General features: G+C 41.2%; 1 protein-coding gene across 12 annotated transcripts in view; it reads right to left on the bottom strand.

The window, feature by feature from the left end:
• NTRK2 (neurotrophic receptor tyrosine kinase 2) overlaps nt 1–22,900 on the bottom strand; it is a 411,119-nt gene that overhangs the window by 285,775 nt on the left and 102,444 nt on the right. The window contains exon 14 of one of the 12 annotated variants that reach the window (XM_082469616.1): nt 5,887–5,963. The exons of 10 other annotated variants lie outside the window; for them this stretch is intronic. In XM_082469616.1, coding sequence (XP_082325742.1) covers nt 5,902–5,963 — 62 coding nt within the window. In that variant the 3' untranslated portion in view covers nt 5,887–5,901. Of the gene's footprint in view, nt 1–5,886; nt 5,964–17,439; nt 17,469–22,900 lie in introns of those variants that run through there. One more of the 12 variants, XM_082469618.1, reaches the window with a different exon arrangement.

The following is a 22,900-nucleotide window of genomic DNA, read 5'->3' as shown; positions in this document are numbered from 1 at the left end:
TAACCACTGTCTTAGCCTAGGAAAGTGATAATTTCATATGGCTCAAACTGATGATGTCTCAGCAAAGGGTAGTATTGTTATTATTGTTCCAGAACGACAGCAGGTAGCCAAGAAGGGATTTTAATCTGAATGTGACTGATGGCAAAGGCCAGTCCTTTTTTGCTAACTTAGTGACCTTTACAGAAATACAATGATATTTCTTATGGAGGATTCTCTTGATATACGGAAACTGACATCAGGGAGCCGGTAAATGAATGACAAGAACAACATGAGTATTTTTTTTATTTTACTAACAGCATTTTATGAACGGACAAAGTCCATTTCATAATCAGCTTGGTATATCCAAAACTTGTTTGAAGTATATTAACCAAATGTCAGTTGAATAAAAATGTGAACTATCTCTCTCCTTTAATGTATGAAGGGTTATGATCTACTGAAAATTGGGATCTGCCTCATTAAACAGTTATAATTAACTCTGCTCATAATATTCCACAGTGGAATTACTGCTGTGGTTGATTAAAACTAGGAGGATAATTCAGCAGCATTTGATGAAAGAACAATCAGGTTTTCTCTTTCATATTCCATGATGGGAACTGGGATTAAAAATAACTTTCTCTTCCCAGGATGCAGAATCTTAGGGTAAAGAGACTTTCCCTCAAATGCCTGTCTGCTCATTGAGAGGCTTAAAAGAAATAACTTCCCATCTGAAACTAAACCATTTATTGTTGTTTTACCATGTTCCCAGTGGCTACATACGTTGAAAGAGTCCAGGCATTTTTCAAGCTCGAGTTGCTTTTTTAGACAACATCTTTCAAACCCAGAGATAACTATAAAAAACCTTTTTCCCTAAAATATGAGATTCTAATCTCCGGGGTGTTGCCTCATAAGACTGTAAAATCCAATCAGAAAGAGGAATTTCTCCACTTGCTTTTTTTCTAAATAAATGACAAAACATCATTCTTTGGGTAATGAATAGAGAGGAAATACCACAGTCAAGAAAACATTTGAAAATATTTGCATAGTATTTTGACTGGAAACCACATGTGTTCGCCAGAACTTTTCAGGGTGTCTACCCCTGAGGTGTCCACAGTCAGAAAAACTCTCTGGAGAGAAACTTTTAAAAATAACTGTTATCACTGTTGGTTCTGCCCACCTTTGAGTCTGCATGGAACCAAGGATTGCTTTGGAATGTTGCAGAGAGAATGGTCAGTTATTTGGCTCTTTTTGTTTGTTTGGTTTTTGGCTGATGGAGACATAAGCCACTATAAGTAAATATTAGGGCAAAAGCAGTTAACTCTAAGTATTAATCTAGATATTCTGGTCAGAGTCCTCAAATAATGAGATGACCAAAGGGAACACATCTCCTGGAGGGAGAGGGGTCATAGGCTAGGCCCCCTTTCATCTCCCGGTCACCATTTTGATGTTGGATTGTGCAACCATCAACGTCCCGTTCGTAAGTACCAAGAGAGCATCACACTTGCTCCATTCAGCAGAAGAGGTAAGGTGCTCACATTTCTCTAACAGTAGTCAGTCACAGAGCCTTTGTTCTAAAAAGCTCAACTAAGCCAATAAATACTAAAGTAAATAAACATAATATATGACTCTACTAGGCAAATCCCTAGGGGGCAATGTTACATTTGAAAGGAAAGAACCAATGAACATATGACACAGAAATAACTGAAGAGGAGACACATCGATTAATAAAACCACATTACAGCCAGCGTTCATTTTAGTAATAGTAATTGCCTCATCGGTGCAGATCGGCAATCATAAGAGGGGTTTCTCTCTCAATTCCCTAGTTTCTATCTTGAACTAAATTAGTCTTTCAACCCCCTGAAACCGTACTGTAGATTCCCCTTCATATATTCTCCACACATAACCACACTGCCTCCAACACCCCTATTGGCTCCACACTCAAAACCCCATCTCCCTGCACCATATCCACCCTAACCTTTCAGGATGGATGCATGGGATGGTTTTCAAAACTCTAGAAAAGACTAGCTGACATAGCAAATACCAACCTTGAGTGACCTTGAGAATATTGATCAAGCCCTGTTTCTCTGTTACAAGGTAGGGAAATGAAACAGTCTTCTAAATCATTAATGGATTCCTTTTCTGTTCTTCTATTCAACTCCCCTGTCCCTCACCCAAGCCAGGAATCTTCATCCTTACATCTTGGTGGGAAACAGTAAAATTTCTCTTGTCAACATGTTTGAGAAGAAAGTTCAATTTTCTTTCACCACTACTTAAAATAGCCAAGGAAAAATTGATCCACAATCAACTGCCTTAGAAAGATGTATTATTTTTTTGCTCCTTTTGTGGGACCAATGGTTAAGCCTCCCTTAGAAATTTATTAAGAAGGTAACAGCAAAGAAGAGAATAATTTTTAAGCAAAAGTTTGCTTAACTTCATTTCTCTAGCTAAGAGTTTTCTCTGATAGAATATTGAGATCGGCATATAGACCATTTAGATTACAGACTGAGAGTATGTCTATGCACTGGGGAGAAACCCATATTTAAAATGCAATGCAACTGTATTACCTGGAAGAAATAGAATGTCACATCCACTACATCCATTGCCACCCTAGTACACAAGCTATTTATTATGTATCCCTAATATACAAGCTATTTTGTTAACCAATCACCTATCAAGACCCTGGGAAGAGAGTAGCAAGAGCTGTAATGGGTAGGAAGATAGAAAAGGGGTAAGAAAGTTTAGGGTTAAGATGAGCTTGACTGATCATCTCTGTGGCCAGAGGGCAAGAAAGGGCACAAGGCAGGGGGTGAAGAGAGAAGACAGAGGCTTTGTGGGTGTGTGTGGAGTGGGGTGTCTGCAGGTGCAAGAAAGCCCTCCTGGATTTAAGACTGCCACTAAATCCAGGCTGACCTTGGCAAGTCCAAGGGTCACTGAGGGCCTCAGTTTCCCCAAGGAAGCTGAACTAGCGGCCTCGGACCCCCATTTCCAGGTCAAACACCCAGAGGTTCTATGATGCAAACTTGTCTTTCTTTGCCATCCCTAGACCAAACCCTGAGTTTCAGCTCTGGGCTATCAAGATCTGGCATGGATACAATTAATTCAGTTCACCTCATCGGGACCTCTGGCTGTTCCCCAATAGCTCAGCAATTTCACAATCTGCTCGGTTGAAGCTCGTTCACCTAGTGGTCACTTCTTCAGGCCACACCTGAGGACAGAAAGCAGCTTCTCTTGGGCAGGTCCCCGAGAGCCTCCTTGCTTCTTCTCTCCCCTTCACGTCGCAAAGGAGAGGCAGACACCTCAGCTCCGGCCACGTCAGAACCGAAACGTTCTTCAACTTGCTTGGAGCTGGGCCTCTGGGCCCTGCCGCTCCTGGCCATCCCCTCACAGCCACCACAAAGGCCTTGGCAACAATTTCTCAATGGCCTTTCCTCCAGCCTCTTCCAGTTGACCAAGCTGAGGCCTTCAGTGTTGGTGAGCACAGCCTACTTCTAAATGTCTCTACTCCCTTGATTCCCCTAACACCATTTTCAGGCCTCTCTAGCCTCCATCTGGCCATTTCTTCCCCTCTCCCTTCACAGTTTTGTGGTCCCCAAGGCTCCCTGTTCCTCATTCTCTGGCAGCTCTCCTACAGCTATGCCTTCCCAATCCAGGTCTCCGGTCTGTGTTCTCTGGTCTGTTTCTCCCTGCTGAGAAACAGACACCTGTTCTGGAAGGACCTGAGCCCTACCCTGAACTCATGGTAGCTCCCAAGGCTGATGAAGCCGCTCTCCTACCTAAGTCATATCCAGGCTCCCTATAGGTACAAGTCCATCCCAGGCCACCCAAGCGCCCTCTCCTGCTCTGTCAGCTGCCCTTGGTCAGTCTACCTGGATAGTACTTGACACTTTTCTGTCCTCATGCATCTGTCTCAGGCACACATGACACCATTCCCCCAGAGAACCCCACCCTGCCCTCATCCCTCAAGTTCAAACCTCTGCACAGATTTCCCTTTGCTAATTCCCTGCCTGGGGGACTCTTACCTTCAACAGCCAAGCTCAAGTGCCCTCTTCTACATAAAACCAGCCCTGGGTCTCTGAGGCTGGGGCAGAAGAGCCCCCATCCAAGCCCCCAGAACAGACACGGATGACAGAGTGTATCACATTGCTCTCTCTGGTTGGCTCTTCAGCAAATACTTCTCCAGGGTGAACTTCTCCTCTCTATAGCCCAGCATACAGAACGGACAGACACTCAACCAAATGTCTGAAAAATGGCAGATGGACTCAATAAATCTGATCAGTATCAGCCAAATGTACATTCTTGTTAATTTTTATTTTCCTCCCATTTTCCCTTTTTTTTAAAATTTCACTTTCATTTTCTTATCAAGTATACTACTCCTGATCTCTATAAAATATTTTAATACCTAAAGGTAATATTATATTAGGAAATTATATATATTATAATAAAATATTACAATTGTGATTCTAATAATTAAAATTAATAATAATAATAAACTTACTGAATGTTTTTACACTTACTATGTACAATAATATAGCTAATAAGTGATGTTAACCATATGCCAAACTTTCTTCTAAGTGTTTCACATGTATCAATTCATTCAATCTTCATAACAGCCCTATATGTAGTATTATCATTATTGCCTTTTAGAGGTGAGAAAATTGAGGCACAGAAAGGTTGAGTAACATGGCCAAACTCACAAAGTTAGTCAGTGCTGGAGCTCAAGTTCAAACCCAAGAAACTGTCTAGTGAGCTAGACCAACCACCTCTCTGCACACTATCCCACCCACCATAAAAGGCTTTTATAGAAATTCTCCTATTCAGTCCTGACAGCAACTCTGTAAAGTAGGGTAATAATCATCACCATGTTTTGCAATGAAGAAAACAGAGGTTTTTGAGAGCTTAAGAAATTCCCCAGAGGTCACACGGCTAAGAAGGGGTGGACATTGGAATTGAAAGCCCAGTGTTTTGCCTAACTTTTCACATTTGAAAAGATGAGGTGAGGAAAGAACATACAGAGTTCATTAAGTCCCATCCATACAGTCATTACTGTTTAGGCAGCCGCATTTCACCATGCCCCATACCCCAAATACCTGAGAGATCTGTTCACATCACCCTAATTTCACAGATGGGTAAGGAGCCAGTGCCTAGCTCAGTCTAGGAACCATGTCCCTGGGGTCCTGAGACTCCTGAGTTGGCCCCTTTCAGTTGTCTCTGTCATTATACATGAGATCATCTTGCACCTGGTCATTTTGAATATGCATTGTTTTCGGTAGCATCATTTCAAGCTTCCGGAAATCTGACTAGTGTGGAAATAGAATTGCTTCTCCCTTGGTTCAGGAACAATGACGTTTCAAAAAAAGGGATTAAAATTGAGAGTGGATTTTAAACATGTTTTTCAAGAAGCCCATGATTCCTTGTTAGAGAATCCCTATCCTCACCCCCAGCAAATCCACAGCTCCTTAGAGCAGACAAGGCATTTGCAATCACAGATGTGTGATGATCTCTGGGACCTGGAAACCTGTAATTCAAACATATGCAACATAACATCTTTCTTAAAAATAACCTTCTCTCCCATTGTCCCTTTTTTTAGTGTTAAGGTAGCACCTTTCTTTTCATAAAGTTTACATTTTTCTGGTTAGATATTATTTGGCTAAAAAGATTAAAAGTTTAGCCTATAAAGATAAAGAAAACAACACATCCTATTTTGGAGAAAAACAGAAAAAGGAACCAGAAGTAGAGACAGATGGATCAAAAAACCAAAAGGTGGGAAAAAACAGAAAAGAGTAACTAAAAGAATTAATACTAATACTGAACATCACGGACAATTTGTAACTGATATCTGCCCAGATCTGGATCCCAGTATCACCACTCATCAGGCAAGTTACTTCGTCTCCTGTATCTCAGTTTCCTTACCTGTACCTTCCGCATCTAACTCATGAGGTTGTTGACGGTATCAAATGAGATAACACATGTAAAGTATGGAGTCGTGTCTGGAACAAAGCAAATGCTCAAAAATTGATAACTATTTGTGGTGGTGATTATTTTAAGGAAGACATAAATTTCACCCTCTTGATCATTCTCAGGGCACTATGGGAATGTGAGACCCTTAGAGGACTGGGGTTGGCAGCAAACAATGTAAAGACTAAGGGTTCACACTGGGACTTAACACGCTCTGGTTTCCCTCGTTTTGTTCAGAAGCATGCATGACTTTGGGAATTCTCAGGTCATGTTTCTAAGAGATTTCTCAGTTCCTTTCAGACCAAAGTCACACTAAATTCTGATGCACGCTGCCAGGTGAGTGGCTCCAATAGCATGGTGCTTGTGGTGTAAGTCACCGACTTGGCTGGGAATGAAAGTAACTTCAGTTCATCCTTTGTCTGCAATGATGAGCTTTCCCTGACTCTCCAAATTGATGTTCTAAGAACAGTTAGTCCAACAATGGATGCCTTCCAAGGACATTTTTCTCATGTAATTTAAGTTACCAAAGAACTAACAAAAATCTCATAGGAAAAAATAAGGCACAGTACACAATTAAAAAGCATATGCCATTAACACTGTGTAATTAGGGATTTCTCAAACTCAAAGGTTCTTTAGCCCAGTATTTTGGAGGCCCAGTTAGAAGCCAATTTTTCTATGAAAGCATTTTGTTAGCATGAGCAAGAAGTAATCTTTCTCTCTGAAGGTCCAAGGCAATACCTCTGTCCCTCTTCTTAAAAATTAGTTAGCTTGGCTTTGAGTCATATAGAAGCCACTTGACTGCAAGGGCTACTGCTTATTTAGCCCATCACCACACTCCGTTCTCCATGTATACACATAGCAGGCCCTTCACAAACATTCAATGAGTCAGTAAATACACTCGTTAGATTCAGAACAGTTCCTGTTTTTTAACCAGTGTGGATGATAGAGATAGCTGGACTAGGACAGCCAACCTATGCCAGGAAATGACTGGTTTTGACCTGTGGAGCATGGTTTTGGTTGGGGTTTACCATTCCTGTTGTTTAAATGGGGGAAAAGAAGTGGGGATATTCCCTTCTAAAACTTCTGTGACACTATTTGCATTTTTAAATCGCTGCTAACACCATCTGTTTATAGATCTCAGGAGAAATACAATGAGAGGATAAGGTAGGGGCCTTCTCTCATGAAATGCATGAACTCGCGTTAAATAGGATTTATGACTCTCTGGTTCCTCTCTCCATTTATCCAACCTCCTAGAGAAAATGGATTCTTACTGGGTTCACCTAAAACATTTTATAAGTGTTCAGTTCCCAAGGTAACTAAAATGTGAGAAGGAAAAAATAATAAGATATGAATAAAACCCCCAAAGGGTTATTTTTCCCAACTGATCTGAATTAAAATGGTAATAACTCAGATGAGTGGTGTTCTAGTATTTTGATTCATACTGGACATTGGACACTTGTTGACGAACAATTAGTTGACGAACATTAATTATCAAACACTCTCTGCCCCCACCCCTCAGGAGATGTCACTGAGAGGAACAGAGTCCTGGCCTGGGACCTTGCACATGGCAACCACTAAAGGAGGATTGGTTGAGTGTGTGACACTGTTTGGAAACAAACAGTGTTGAATCAGCACCCAGAAAATACATATCTGGATGAAGGCCCTCTCCTTCTCTCTTCCTGCGCATGCCCCAACACACACACTCACACACCTTCAAGAGCAGCTATCAAACTCTACACATTTGTTTGTATCAAACAGATACAAACTTGTTTCATCTCACAACACACTCTGAAGAAGAAGCACCACCCCGATTGTCCGGAAGAGGAAGAAGCCAGCTAAGAGAGATGAGAAGACCACCCAAAGCCACACAGCTAGTAACGGCCACATGGGAATGTGAACCCAGATCTGCCATACTCTGCCCATGCCTTTCCATCAGGCCACGCTGCTTCCTTCAACCATGCTGCCTTTGCCACAGCATTTTTGGAACTCATTTTAAAAATCTTACCCTGAAAACCCGCTAATATTAGTTTGAATCACTTGAACTCGGTAAACCCTGCTGACAGCCCCACGTCCAGTCCCGATCCCCAGCCCTCCCACCCACTCTTCTCACTGCCCCCAAGATCTTCCTACCACATGTACATCATTAAGATGCTTCCCTCAGGCAAAATCCTCTGGGACAAATCCTATCCATGGGGTACCCAAAGGCCTCCAAGATAGTCTCCCCAACTTTCCTCCAGTGTCTCCGCCCAATTCTCTACACCCACTCTGCTCAGCCAAACCAAAGTCCTTGCAAATGTATGAATGCCACAAGCTTTCTGATACGTTCATGTCTTAAGACAGGAAACTCCTACCCAGCATCCTCCCATACTCCTTCTCTCTGCCCCTCTCCCAACGCTCACACTGCCAGCTCCAAAGGCCCCTCCAGTGTTCATCTTTAGGACTAATTTCTAGGCCAGTTTAGATATTCCTCTTCAGGGCTCCCACAGCAACCTGCACTTACCTTCTCTCAAAGCACCTTTCAAATTATTGATATATTTAAAGTATCCACTGACTCTCTACTTTCCCAGTAAAGTGTATGCTCCTTGGAGATGGGACCATCTGACCCAATGCTTAATACAGACACATGTTTGTAAATGAACAAAGGTAAGTAAGAAGAGATGACAGTAAACACTCAACCTTTGGGGGTGAATCTGACTCACAGAAATAGCTGAGAATTATTCAGAGCCAAATTGTGTAAATAACAGAATTGATCAAGTTGGGTAACACTGTTTAGGGTCCAAAACCATTTCAACAAAATACATTAAGGTAAAGACTATTATTGTCAAGAAAAGAAAGTCAATCCCTGTTCAGACAAAATGTCCCTTCACAGGCTGCTCAGCATTTCCTAAATATATACCTGCGAGTGGAAATGTCATCAGGAGTGCTTATTACATTACACTGTGTTGGTCTCTGATATTGGGGTGTAGAGGGCAGTGAGAGGGTGTCCATAGGATGACAAAAGCCATGCATTTCTTATCTGAGAAATTCTTGCAGGTCCCCCAGAAGAAGCTTCAGCAAGCCTCTCTTGGACTCTCATACACGATCTGCCTTTTCACACTAGGGAAGTAAAATCTCATATTCCCACCCACTGCAGGATACAAGCCAGTGGATAACATAAGATGAAGCATCAAAGCTTGATCAAAGGCACTGGTTTAAGAAACATAATTTCTACAGAAGTCAATTCTCACCAAGCCATTAACATATCTGTAAGTACTTGCAAGTTAACAGACACCGTCAGGCTAAGCTGTTAGACTCCAGAGTGCAGTCCCTTACAAATGCTGAGGCAAAGAGACGTCACTGCCTCAGAAAATGTGGCACTTGGTGATATGAAAAGTACAATAGTATTTACCATCCGCATCCACGGCTTAATGGACATGAGCCATATCTGAAAAGGGAAAGGGTGATTCAGCTTATTAAGTATGCAGAACAACATCTTTCAACACAAGATGGTCCTTGATGATTTTTTTTTCATATCCAAAGGTTCCATCCAATCCAAATGGGAAAAATGGAGAAGCGGAAGAAGCTACAGCTTTTCTGCTGGAGCTACGGTCACATTAAAACTAGGTATTATTGGGCAGAGGGGTACTCAGCAGAATAAGTAAACAACCTCTTCTTTCTTCACAATTCTGTCCCCTAAAGAAGGGCCACAACCTCATACTTAACTCTTGCTTTCTCTTTTCCCTACTTTCTTATAAATGATTTTACAAAGTCTTCTGAGAGCTAGATTTCAAGTGTGTTCAGATTAGAAATTTCCAAAATAAAGCTTTCTATAAAAACTTGAGTCTTGGCAGGCCTGCATCCCTGGCTTGGTAAGCATTCTCTGTTGAACTGAAAATGAATTGTCTAGCAGTTAATGAAACAAATGACATAAAGTTGCCATTTGGTGAAACTTCAGGGTCAAACCCTGCTCCTCCCTCCCACTGGCTTTTTTCCTAGCAGGTTATCTTACACTCCTTTAAGCAATTCTCTCTCATACAACTATTTAGTTTTAAAACACCCTCCAAGGTATTACCTAAAAGTCCTCCATTAAAACATCATTACACATGACCCTGCTATAAATGACTTTACCAGCTAAGAGATTCCCAAGTTAAAGTAAATGGCATTAAAGGAATTATCATAATAAGGGATTAGTTTAGCTCCTTGTTGAATCTTTTGATTTCAGTCAATATAAAAAAGACCCCTACGACTTGATGTTATCTTCTATTTACTGCACTTAAATGGGGCATACGCTTAAAAAAATAAATAACTCTAAGCTATGTCAATTATATCCCTAGACTGTCCCATGACTATACTTGATATATTTGTACCAGTCCTACATGGGCCCCCCAAATATAGCCAAGTGCAAATATTTGGTAATGTTGCCACCAGAGGGCATTCATCTCATTGAAAATAAATATGTTTAAACTGTTGGGCTAAATTCAGGGTACAAGAGAAAGAGTGCTAGTTGTACTGAAATGACTAAAGCACATAATTTGTATATGAATCTGGATATTGACACTTTCAACAGGAAGCATAAAGGCTAATTCTTTTAGTGGGTTGTTCTTGAATCAGATGCTCTGTATATACAGAAAGATGTTATATGAGTATGGGAAAGTTATTCTTATGTTCTAAGAGGTAAGATATGCTGGAGAAGGTTATGAACTCAACAAACAAGTGTCAAGTGGCAACAAAACATATATGTCAAGAGCACCCAGCTCTTAATTTTAGGGGATATCATTAATTTTAGATTAATCTGAGGAGCTATAACTGGTACTCTCTTAAAATTCTTCCACATCCTAAAAGTATTAAAAGACTCCACAAAAGCAAGGATTATCCTTTTTTAAAAAAATGTCTGCTTCTCAAACATTATATCATCTTTCTTCTGACCGGACTACAGAGTTACTTTGCACATGTAGGTCTGGAAGACAGAAGAAACAGGGCTGGCCTTCTTTGGAAAAACTATGAAAAGAGGAAGAAAAAAAAACAATGGCATATACAAAGATCACACATCTACCATTTTATACTGTGAATCCAATAGTCTTTTATAAAAAATAAAATCAGCGTAAAGCTATAACAAACTGTCCAAATGGACTCAAATACTGAATTCCTAAGAGAATCTGTATCAACATCATTCCTTTTTTTAAATTTACCTCCCAAGAACATAGCACACAACGTCAGCCATAACCCTGAAATTACCACAACCCATCCAAGGCAGAAAACTTCTCATTTTTTTCTTTACAAAACAGATAGAAAAAAAAAACCCCAAGTATAATAGTTTATATTTCTACCTATAATCATCTGATATGCTAACTCTTAACTATAAATCAATTGATCAATAAAGACTATTAATCAGTGAGGTCTAGCACCAGTCCTGACCCTGATGGTAGCTATGAACAAATCTCATTCTCTTTCTAAGCTGTCTCCAATTTTGTATATAAAGCAAAAGCATCCGCAGTGGGGATCACAGACACTTAAGGTAAAGTTGCAACGGAGAGTTGGGCCTTGGTATTCCTTCCAACTAGAACTGCCTTCTACCCCCATCTCACTGCTTATGCACCTGCCTAAAAGAAGTCAAAGCAGCAACCTGTTACAAGATTTGTAGAGTGCTGAATGGTGGGCTGTTATTTTATTAGCTATTCTGTTTGCTCTTGTAAGGCAGGGGTCAGCAAACTTTTTCTGTAAAGGACCAGATAGCAAATATTTTAGGCTTTTTGGGCTACACAGTCTTAGTCACAACTACTCGACCCTGACTCTAGCATGAAAGCAGCCATTGACAATTTCTACAGGAATGGGTGGGGCTGTGTGCCAATGAAACTTTATCTACAGAAACAAACAATGGGCCAGAATTGACCTGTGGGCCTTAGTTCAACAATTTCTGTGTTAAGGGGGTAGCTCAAGTATTTTTCCTTCTCCTGTACTGGTGGAACTCTGACATGTACCACAGCCCAAAGGGTCCTTAAGGGCAAACATATTAACCATAACTAGATTTTTAAGGAGGAAAAAATAATGTACAGTCCCAACTATAGTGACTTATTTTCTATTTGCAAAATCTAGCTGCTAAGGGTGCTTCTCTGACACACTAGTGGTGTAGGTTGTTAATGCTGGTGGTCATGATTAGAAGTGTCCTGATTTCTTCTTTGTACCTCTGCTTTTCTCAGCAGTGGATAGAAACAGAGCGGGAGGCTTCTCCAAAGAAAAAGTCCACTGTGGCATTGGGATTTCAGATCCAACACACTGAGAAAAGTTCCTCAAACTTACACACTCTTCTCCTATCTAACTAAATGCCTCACCTTCCTATTCCTGAAAATTTGAGGAGCAAGTAAGTCATGGACACCTAGCTCAACACAACCCATCACTACTGTGCCGTTCCCCAGACAGGGGCAAAAGAATGTGCAGCAGACATATGGGCTGGCATAGCACACACCCTTCTCAGAGAATCTTCCCCTCTTGCAGAGCAAGAAAACTCCTGAAGATAATTTGTCTCAGTGTGTCTAGACAAAAATCTGGGACAGATAATGCAAAACCCTCTTTTTAAAAATGTACTTCTATTTTTGCCTTCCCCAAGAAAGGGAAGATGGGAGTGGGGGGGGATGGGTAGAAATTGACCTCTCGAACATGGCAGATGAGTTGTCATTTCAATTTGGCCTTAGCCTAAACAACAAATCTATGCGTTCCACCTCTTTGCTTGTTAATGCATTTGCTTTACGCTGGAAAGCAAGCCCCCTTGGAAATGGGTGCATCGTATTATTAGAAAAAAATCAAGTTGTAAGGGAAGCTCTGAATCAATGTTACCAGGTTTCCAATGGAGTTGATGTAGACCCTTCAGAATGTGCATCTATGTTTGGTAGGCCTTTTTATTATTATTACTCATTAATATTTTTACTCTGTCCATGTGCCCGGAGACCTTGGCAAGATGAACATTTTATAAATCTGATAAATAATTGAAGCCTCCCAATCAATACCACCCAAGGGAGAGAGAAGGAGGCACTCACGTCTGCATTAAAGTCAAGGTCCTCCCTTCTGGTAAATGCTGGGGGAAGAAGAGACAGGCCTGGGTAAAGCCAGAGGCCAGGAAAAGCTCATCTCACTGGGGTGAGCTGAGTGCGAAGAGCTGGCTACTTCTACTTCTCCCTCCATGGCTTGGGGGAGAGGGCGCAGTGGAGAGCAGTCAGTCCACTATGTCAGGCTCCACACGATGCACACAGATAGGCCAGAAGATGGAAACATCACAAGGGTGCCCATGAAACCCAGTCCACCAGCGTGAGCTGGGCAGTTCACTCGGGAGGGCGACTTGCACATCATGAGCTTCATTGGAACTGCAGTGTCTGGGCTCACGCTTAACCTCTCTGGGAAAATGTTTCTGTCAACACAACAGCAAAGCACTCCAGAGAGGGACTTCACAAAACTCTGCAGCCAAACTGAGCCCAAGGGGAATTCCAGGGTAAGTCTCTTAAAGAGGCACGAAGCCTCATTAGTGCAGAGGATTCACCATGCTCCCGGTCCAACCACAGATGCAGGTGCCTGGCTCCCGAATTTATGAGTCATTATGATTCTACAGATCACCCAGTTATAAGGAATCATCACTGGTTGACGCCTGAATAGCCTCTTGATCTTCCAGAAATATCAGTGACAATCAAACTACACCTACAGGCCTTTCCATAGAAGAGAAATATGCTGAGCTGGCAGTTGGTTTATTTAAAGGAAGCGAATAGCCAGGCTGGTGATACCCACCACGTAAAGGAAGACTTTTTAAAAAAACTGAAATCATACAGTTGAAATGAACTTCAAAAAATCATTTAGGCTGTCATCCTGCCTTGAGGTAAGTCCATCTATGAATCTCCAGGGGCAAACAAAACATACATTATTGTGAAAGATCTTGAGGAGCTTCTACAAGCAAACGTGCATGGTCAGACTACCTTCACTGTCAAAAAATTACTAATTATGACTGTTTTGCAATGGATTGTTGGAACCAGCTCACACTGGTTTGTTAACTTTTTAGGAATTTTGTGAGCCACTGACTTCATTCTGACAGCTTGAAATCAGCCACAGTGGGAATATCCACACCACGGAAAACAGCAAACACTGCAGAGTGGCCCCAATCCCACCCCGCCCCTTTCATCTGTTAAACATTTATCAATATATCATTGTCATCTGCTTTGTAAAACTTCTCCAGTTTTCTCTTCTCCAACTCTTAAATTCTTTTGAGAGCAGTGAAAAACTCCAGAAGTCAAAGAAGAACTCTCTTCTACAATTTTCTGGAAGGTTTAGCCTCCACTTAGACATTCAAAGCAAAAGGAAATCTACTTTGCAAGACAATCCACTTACAGGAAAGAAAACTGCTGTATCAGAAAGTTACCATTAGCCCAAATTTATGTCGCTGTTCTCCCTACTACTATTTGCCAATCTTGTAAACATCTCTCAAAGTCTCTTCAGAGCTCTCTGAATTATGTCATATCTCTCAAACTTGAGGATAAGAACAGGTTCAGCGTTTAAATGGTGCAAGTGACACTGTAAAGAGCCACAGGCGAGCCCACTGTTTATAATGCACGAACCCTCTGTTTTCTTAATAGAACTTCTCCCCTCCTGTAAGGCGCTTAGCTGAATGCCCAGACTGGAAGTTATTTACCTCCTAGAGTCTTGCTGATAGAACTAACTCTGAGTACAATCCAGGGATTTGGAAATGTTTCTTCCATGGCTTCCAAAAAAACATTTATTGGCCCTAAAACCTAATAATAAAGATGTTCTACTGTCTATTGTTGGGAGATGGTACTCCATGGGTCCCTTGCATTTCCATACATCTTACAAAGAGAGTCACTCACTGCCATTTGCTCTGGATTATCGTTTTAAGGATGTTTGTATGGTGAACAGTCTTAGGAGATAGAGATAATAATCTCTGGAGCAAAGGGAAATTGTGTTTACTGCTCACTTAAAGAGATTCAGATTCCCTAAATTCAGGGGTCCTTTTCTCTAATGCCATCAGAATATGTGCAGGGTTCCATCAGGGCCCATCTGTATCGCCACCGTGAGACGTGGGGCAGAGAGAATTGACATAAATACGCTGTTCATGCTGCTTCCTGTGGAAAGAGTAATACAGCCCCCGGACTCTGACCCACGAGTCTCATGTCCTCTGCTGTCATCTGTGAAACTGTGGCACACCAGCTTGTTGGTTTGCAAGCAGAATAAAATCTCAGACCCTTCACAGTTTTCAATACCTGCTACCTATAAAGCTTTTAAGAAGCAATTTACACCTATATTTATATCTCTGTCTATCTGTCTACCCACCTACCTATCTAATGAGGATGAATTGCCTGCCTCAGATATTCTTTATAGCTCTCTTGGGCAATCATGTATAAGACAGCCCACAATGAAGTTACTGGGATGGAAATTGCAGAGCCATTGCACTCTATTAAATGTAGCCATGTGAAACTAGGTAAAGTGGGCATAAACAAAATGATGATTGACCTTAATGCCCTGTGTGTACTCTAAGGCAGGGCTTCTCAAACTTTAATGAACATATAAAACACCTGGGAATCTCATTAAAATGCAGATTTGAATTCAGTAGGTCTGGGAAGAAGCCCAAGATTCTAAGTTTTTAACAATTTCCCAAGTGATGCCGATGAGGCTGGCCCAAGGACCGCACTTTGATAACAAGGCTCTAACAGCAACTAACATAAATTCTATACATATTAACACTGATATTTGCATAAACTCTAACATTTTTCATACAAATATCTCCACCAACCCAGGAAGTCCATATGAATCATAGAACTATTACATTGGTTTAGGAAAGAATACTGAAAACATTCCTGAGTACACAATTATGGGTGCTTGTATACTTATATGTGGGAAATATCAATATTGGTTATGAATTATCCTTCACTGTAAATTATAAACACATTCTATTCAAAGAACCAGGAGCAAAGGGAAAGTGCAGGAAAAGGCCTTCCTAGGCAATAGAGTCTTTTAACTGCAGCAAGAATAAAAGAAACAGGGCAAATTACGATCTTATGGTTTATGTCGCTGATAAGTATATCTCTGGCGAAGTTAATGCTGATGGGTTAAGCATAACAGGGAAAGAGAAAATAATACGTGGACATAAGACCGACTCTGAGAAAGCAAATGTGCTGTGAGAGAAAGTCGAGCGGGCAGGGAGTCGGGCCTGCGTTGTGGTCCCCACCCTGTTACTCCCTTGCTATGGGAGCTCAGGGAAGCAGAGTTGGTCCCCACTGGGCCACTTCCTAACTCTTGCATCTTGGCCATAGGTTTCACCTGCACAGGCCGCCTCTCAGCCTCATGGACCATTTTTTAATACTGTCATCAGCCCGAAGAAATCAATCTTTCTGTCTCATCTTATTCACTTGGGGAAAAGTTAGTGAGCCAATTTGAAAAGCATGGGAGAGGGCCTAGAAATAAAAGAAAGGTGGAAATTTATTTTAGAATTTTATCGGGAAATACTTGGTCACACTTTTACTTTATTCCTTTTCCTTCTTCCACTGTCTCCTTCTTTCCTTTCTTTGGTCTTCTCCTTTCTACCCTCTCCCTCTTCATTGTCTGTCTACAAAAAGACAGCTGGGGAGGCAGCAAGGTGGATTTCAGTATTCCACACATTAATTTCTCATGAGCTTAGTGCCTTACTTTTGAAGAGATTTTTGTGGTTGAATATGCTTAGGAAATCCTGGGTTAAACAGAGTTCAAAGGTTTCTTTACTGAGGACAGTCTCAATAGAGATGGTCTTTAATAGGCAATGTATAACCTGACTCTCCAAGAAGGGGCTAGGGGGTGCTGGGTCTTCTATCTTTGACCACAGGACCACAGAAACTAGCCCTCCCCCTGCTAGTGTCTTAAGGAATTCGCACTGAGAGAGTTCTGGCATGAAGATTTTGGATACCAGAGTCAAGCTATCATGTTTTAATTAGTTTTACCTTGAAAAAACCTCGTGGCCTTGGGCAAGTCACATAACACCTCTAAGCCTCTGGTTTCTTCATGTGTAGAAGGGGGTCAGTGACGTCTAACAGATGGTGCCATTGATGAGACAAAGTACAAAAAGTGCCAGACATAAAGCCCCCTCACCAGCCAAGGCTTTCAGATTCACAGGTGAGGTTAACCCTTGTCCCTTGAGGGCTTGGTGGGAAAAGCATCCATCCTACTCAAAATTACTCTTGGAGATGAGGCCACTGACCTCTTTCCTGACTTGGCATTGTCTAGTCCCATCTACTCAAACCTGAATATTCCCTTCTAAGGGCTGCCCACCCGGCTGTGTTTGTTTGTGGTCAGTCCCAACAGATGACATTTACCAAATGAATGAGGGAGAGAAAGAAAATATTGAGACAGAAAAGGTCACAGAAAATAAAGAGAGGCAGAAACGGAGGCCAGGTCAGAGAGCACCAGGCATGACTGTCCTGAGGCAGCCTCAACTTTACCTCTTAGGTGGAACGTGGCCTCAGGCAAGTGAAACAACCTCCCTTGGTCTCAGGGACTCCATTTAAAAAATAATGATGCCTTATCTCACAGAGCTGCAGCTGAAGAATTAAGAGAGATCAGATCTGTTAAGCACTTAGCACAGAGTAGGAACTTAATAAGAAAAATAAAAACAAAGCTAAATGTCCTTTGGGGGGCTAAGGGGAAAAAATAGATGCTGTTATTCTCAAATCCAATTCTCTGATTTCTAGATTGGAAACTGAATATCATAATCCTTCTGAGGAAATGCCAGAAAAAGGAATACACACTGGGCATCATTCCCTACAATTGACTTCAGATACACCCAATGAGTGGTGCTAGATGTAGTTTTAATGCTGCCCTTTTGAGTGAGTGATTGATTGAGAGAGAGTCTCTATTATCTACTAGATTCCAAAAAACTTAAGGTCAGCAGTGGAAAAACAACATTTCAGATTTGCTGAATAAGGACCCCCCTGACTCCCCCATCCCACAGCAGTTAGGTAGAGAGATCACTTCCTTAAGACAGGACTCTCCTCACCTCCTCCACTCACAACTATGTTTTTCCCATGCCCTATACATTTATCAATCTAATGTCATCTCCCTCTCTCTATGTCCTCAGGGTTTATCACAGGCTGGCCCAGAGCAGGCTCTCCTTAAGTACTTGTTGAAGAAATGAACAAATCCCACATTATTTATTTAATAAGCATGGCCACTTTAGTCCATCAAAACAATATGAAGACCATGAAAACGGAAATTTTTAAAAATTAGTAATGTTATTATAACTCAAATGTACAGCTTTATTAATCACTTCCAAATTTAATAGCAAATCAAGGAAAAAAGTAAAAAGTCGTGGCAGGAGCCAAGAAATCAACATAAACAAGATCATTCTTCACATTGAGATGTTCTAACCCTGCCTCTCAACGACTTCCTCATCAATCCGTAAATTCAGTGGCTCCACTGTGACCTCAGGACTAAATCTAAACTCCATGGCACACAGGGAGGCCTTTTGCATTTTGGTCCTTGTCCATCTTTCCATCATCATCTCCTGACATTGCCCTCTTGTAACTTCCACTCCAGCAACAGCCAAACTACCCTGATACAAACCTCCGTGCCCTGACAGATGCCTGCTCCAATTCATCCATGTGTGACCTCCTACTCATCCTTTTGGACTCCACTTGAGAGCTGACAACCTTGTGAAGTGCTCTCTGATTTCTCCAAACAGAATAAATCAGTCCCCTCCTGTGTGGGGCTCTTTAGATTACCTACCGCCATGTCACCTTCTTAGATGTCGCTCTTCCTCTAGACTACAAACTTCTTGAAGACAAACAATGATGTACACATATTTATTCCCTGTGCCTGGTACATTGTGCACCCTCAGTAAGATGTTTAATGGAAGAACAAATAAATGGATGCATGTCCACTGTTACACACTTTCTATTCTCCCATCACTATCCCTCCCAACTAATCACCTTTCAACTGTTGACAAGAAACCACTGGGAAGGATCTGAGATGAACTTTATGGAACTTTAGGGAACACTTAATATCTGCTGAGCACTATCTTATTAATCTTTAGATTAAATCAAGATTCCTCTATGAAATTGGTGCTGGTATGTTCATTTTACAGATTAAAAAAAAGAAAAAGACATTCAGAGGTTAAGCCACCAGAAAAGAACCCAGCAGGACTTAGAGTCAAACCTGAGTCCATGCTCCTTCTGCTACCTTATCTGGTCTCAAATGCAAATTTCATTTCATCCTTTACCATTTCAAAGGATGTTCTCTTCCTCATTGTCCTCCATTATAATTCTCACCTCTTAAATCAAGACCCCAAGTAGTCCTCAGATGGCCTCTGCCTACCAAACTTCTCCCAGCCTATTGGACACAACACACATTCCTCTCTCTTCCAGATCCTCTTGCCCTAAAAGCCTGACCTAGTGTTTCCACTGCCTTCTAATTCTTCAATATCTCTCTGCCCAAGTCACTCGGATGGCTTTAAAACAATTTGCAAGAACATATCATGTATACCAAAAAGACATGGAGCTTTCTTCGTTCCTTATAGTTCAATTCAAAAAACATTTACTGACTGTTAACTCTGACTTGCACCATACCAAGTACTAGGGACAGAGGGATAATAAAACAAAATCGGTGACCTTGAGGAGCTTTTAGGTTAATGGGAGGACTAACAAGTAAGCATATTCTTTCAATATGATTGGATAAGCATTCTTCTGGATGATTGCTCATGGTACAAATACAAATACAAATCCACAAAAAAAGGATTTTGTCCATCGTGAGGTATCAGAGAAAGCTTCCTGGAGGAGGTGATGCCTGAGCTTCATCTTTAAAAGATAAGTAAGAAATAATCAGGCAAAGGGGTAGAGGAGGGCCCTTGAGAAAGAGAGAGCAGCTACAGTTTGTAATAAGTGCTGACATCACCTTACAGAAAATTTAAAAGTTTCTGAAATGGTTTTTGTGTATTCTTGCTGAAATTTTTACATGTGTAGGGTTTGTGTCAGCAATGAATAATTCAAACAGAACCCAACACAGATGCTTGATGGATGTCCATCTCGATGGCCATGCCATCATTACCATTATCTCTTCATTTTCTTCTTTAAGGATCTTTCTGTGGAACAGACTGATAACTCCTGTGAGATGAGTTAGGGCTTTCACAACACTATGCTCCATTTAGAGGCCTGGGAAAGTCATTTTCTAAACAGCATCCTGGTACAATACAGTCACAGGACTGAGAGTGGCCACCCCAGAAGGAGAGCCAAGAGAGAAACCTCCATCCTCTGCTCCCAAAGTGCATTACTGGTGCCCTGTCCTGTTTTCCACCTTCTCCGTAATTTTGTTTTTCTATGAACCACCCCAGATTCTGTCATAGACTGGACAAAGAACTTTCTGTACACAACAAATTGATGTGACTTGATTCAAGCACTTATTAGATATCATTTTCAATCGTTCTCATTCTGGGAAATTAAGTTTGGTGTTTGGTAATGCATTTTATTATCACTTGATAAAGAGACGGTCTCCTCCAATTTTAGTAAGTCATGAACTTTGATGTTGGAATGCCTCTTTGATAGCATACAGAAATAGACATTTTAATACTCCAACAAGGCAAGAGAGTCAGCAGGGCAACAGTTGAAAAAGCTAAATCATTAAAAGCAGAAAGATTTGGGTTTGAATTGTGGTTCTGCCAATTATTAGCTCTGTGGCCTGGGCACGTTAATAAACGTCTCTGGACTTCAATTAACTCATCCTTAAAATGCACAATTACTATGAAAATCAAAGAAAATGTGTCAGTAAAGTGGCACACAGTGGTTCCCCTCAATAAATGGTAACTGTAATCTATACCTCACTTAAAATTTTAATTAAATTTTAAGATCACCCATTTGCAGATTGTAGCCCAAATTAGCAGACAAGAGATTTTAAATAGATTTAAATATGTCGATAAAAAGCATCACATAACATATTCAATTTCTTAGAGCTCCTACAGAAAATGCTGTCTTAGGTCAGTTGCTCAGAAGTATGCCCAGAGAGCAGTGTTCATGGCAAGTGATTTATTAAAGGAGGGTTCCCAAGAGAGGGGGAAGCAGGAGAGGGACGAAGGGAATCCAAGCAAGGCTGCAATTTCAGGTGAAGTCTCAGCCTCCAGCTTGATCCTGCTGGGAGCTCTGGAGTGTAAATTACACCACAGATCCTACAGAGAACTTGTAAATTACCCAGTGGAGTTGGCCCAGCCTAAAGGCCAGGGAGTGAGCTTTCTGCTCCTAAGCGAGTCAGTCATCAGCAAAGGAGGGGTTGAGGGAAGAGAGAGGAGGGTACTGAACTCCCAGCCACTTCCAGCTGTGCAAGCGTGCGTGTGTGTGTGTGTGTGTGTGTGTGTGTGTGTGTGTGTGTGTGTGTGCGCGCGTGTGTGTGTCCTGGGCTGGGGTAGAAGGCCCACTAGTTCAAGGCTAGCCCTTTGAAGACGGTCTCAGGTGCTAGCCCTTAGGAGCAATTGTACACAGAAACCAGGGAAAGTGCACAGGACCGGTGAGAGGAGTTTGAGGGCAGCTGGACAGAGCACAGACAACATGTGCAACATTAATCAAGAGAATTTCACGGACCCACATCTGTGCTGACTCTGCCTTCTGTTCATTGGAGTTGGGTGATCACCAAATAATGTACAGTTCACTGCAAATACATTCATTTTTCTTTGGTAATTTACAAAGCTAACTTTGAAGTAAATATTTCCTAGGAGTATGAAAATCAATTTTGAAGGTTTGCCCTGAGGCCTCAAAAAATGAGCTCTTCAACCTAATACGGCTATGGTTTTCTATTGAAGAAAGTTGTGCCAGTCACTAATAGAGGGCACAGACGCTGTTCAGACAGAAACGATTGAGAAAGGGCAGTGGGCAACTCCTCAACCACCAAGAAAAAACTGGCAGCAGCAACTCCTGGGCTCTTTCACACATGCATATTCATTTAAACATTCATGTAGCTAGAGATCCTGGGATGCTATTTAAATTGAGCTGTGTAATCTACGCATCTGGTTAAGAAAGATCTATGTTACACAGATTCAAGACTGCTTTATTCAAATAAATTCTTATAATGTAAAAATATAATTTCTTATACCTTCAAGTCCTTATCTGTAGAAAGGGTAAGGGGACTTTAAGACTTCAGGTAATAAGGACTCAATGGAGACAGCCAATTGGATAGGTAGACTGGATCACAAGGTCACCTGAGGATTAACTAATATCTTATTATAAATGACTACAAAAACATGAAATATTACACAATATTTTTTAAATAACACATGTAATTAAATTTTTAGGGTCATAAATGGTTCCATACATCCCCTTTTCAAAAATTTCCAATAGGCTTTATAATTTAGCAATTCATAATTTAAGACAATTATGTCAACAGATACATTAAAATAAAATTCATGAAGAATTTCTGAGGAGCCCAACAGACAGATAACACTGATGATTAATGGGCACTTCAAGTTTCTGCACCTAATAAGTTCCAATTATAAATAAATAGCCAGTAACCACAATGGCTTCCACCAAAGGGCAGGGGCTGTGTTCTACTTCTGGACTCTCAGAACACCTCAGGAGCTCAGCAGACACACCTATGGGTGTGGGGAGGGTGGGAGGAGGGGAGAGGATAGAGCCTAAGAATGACTGTCTTCTTCAAACAAAATTCTCAGCCTTTACTACTGTTACAAAATATCTGCAATGAGCTATCCTTTCAAGGTGAAACATTTGCTAAAGTTGGTGCTAAAACAATAGGATGAAGCTACTCCGGCTTGGTGTCCCCCACTCTCGGCATATTTGAATTCTGAGAATTCAAAGTCTGATTATAGTTCTCTGCTTTCCCATGTATTGCTTTGTAATTGAAAAGGTTTGGAATTGATAAGAATATGATGTGTAGTATAAGATGCTGAACAGAGGGAAAACTCAGAAGTCCAACCAAAATTAATGCTGTCCAAGAATCTGTACCAAAGAATGGTATTATCCAAAACCGTGGCCATTGTTTT

Source organism: Balaenoptera physalus (assembly GCF_965194825.1).
Source record: "Balaenoptera physalus genome assembly, chromosome: 7".
Lineage (NCBI taxonomy): Eukaryota > Metazoa > Chordata > Mammalia > Artiodactyla > Balaenopteridae > Balaenoptera > Balaenoptera physalus.
This window is presented reverse-complemented; position numbering and strand designations above follow the sequence as displayed.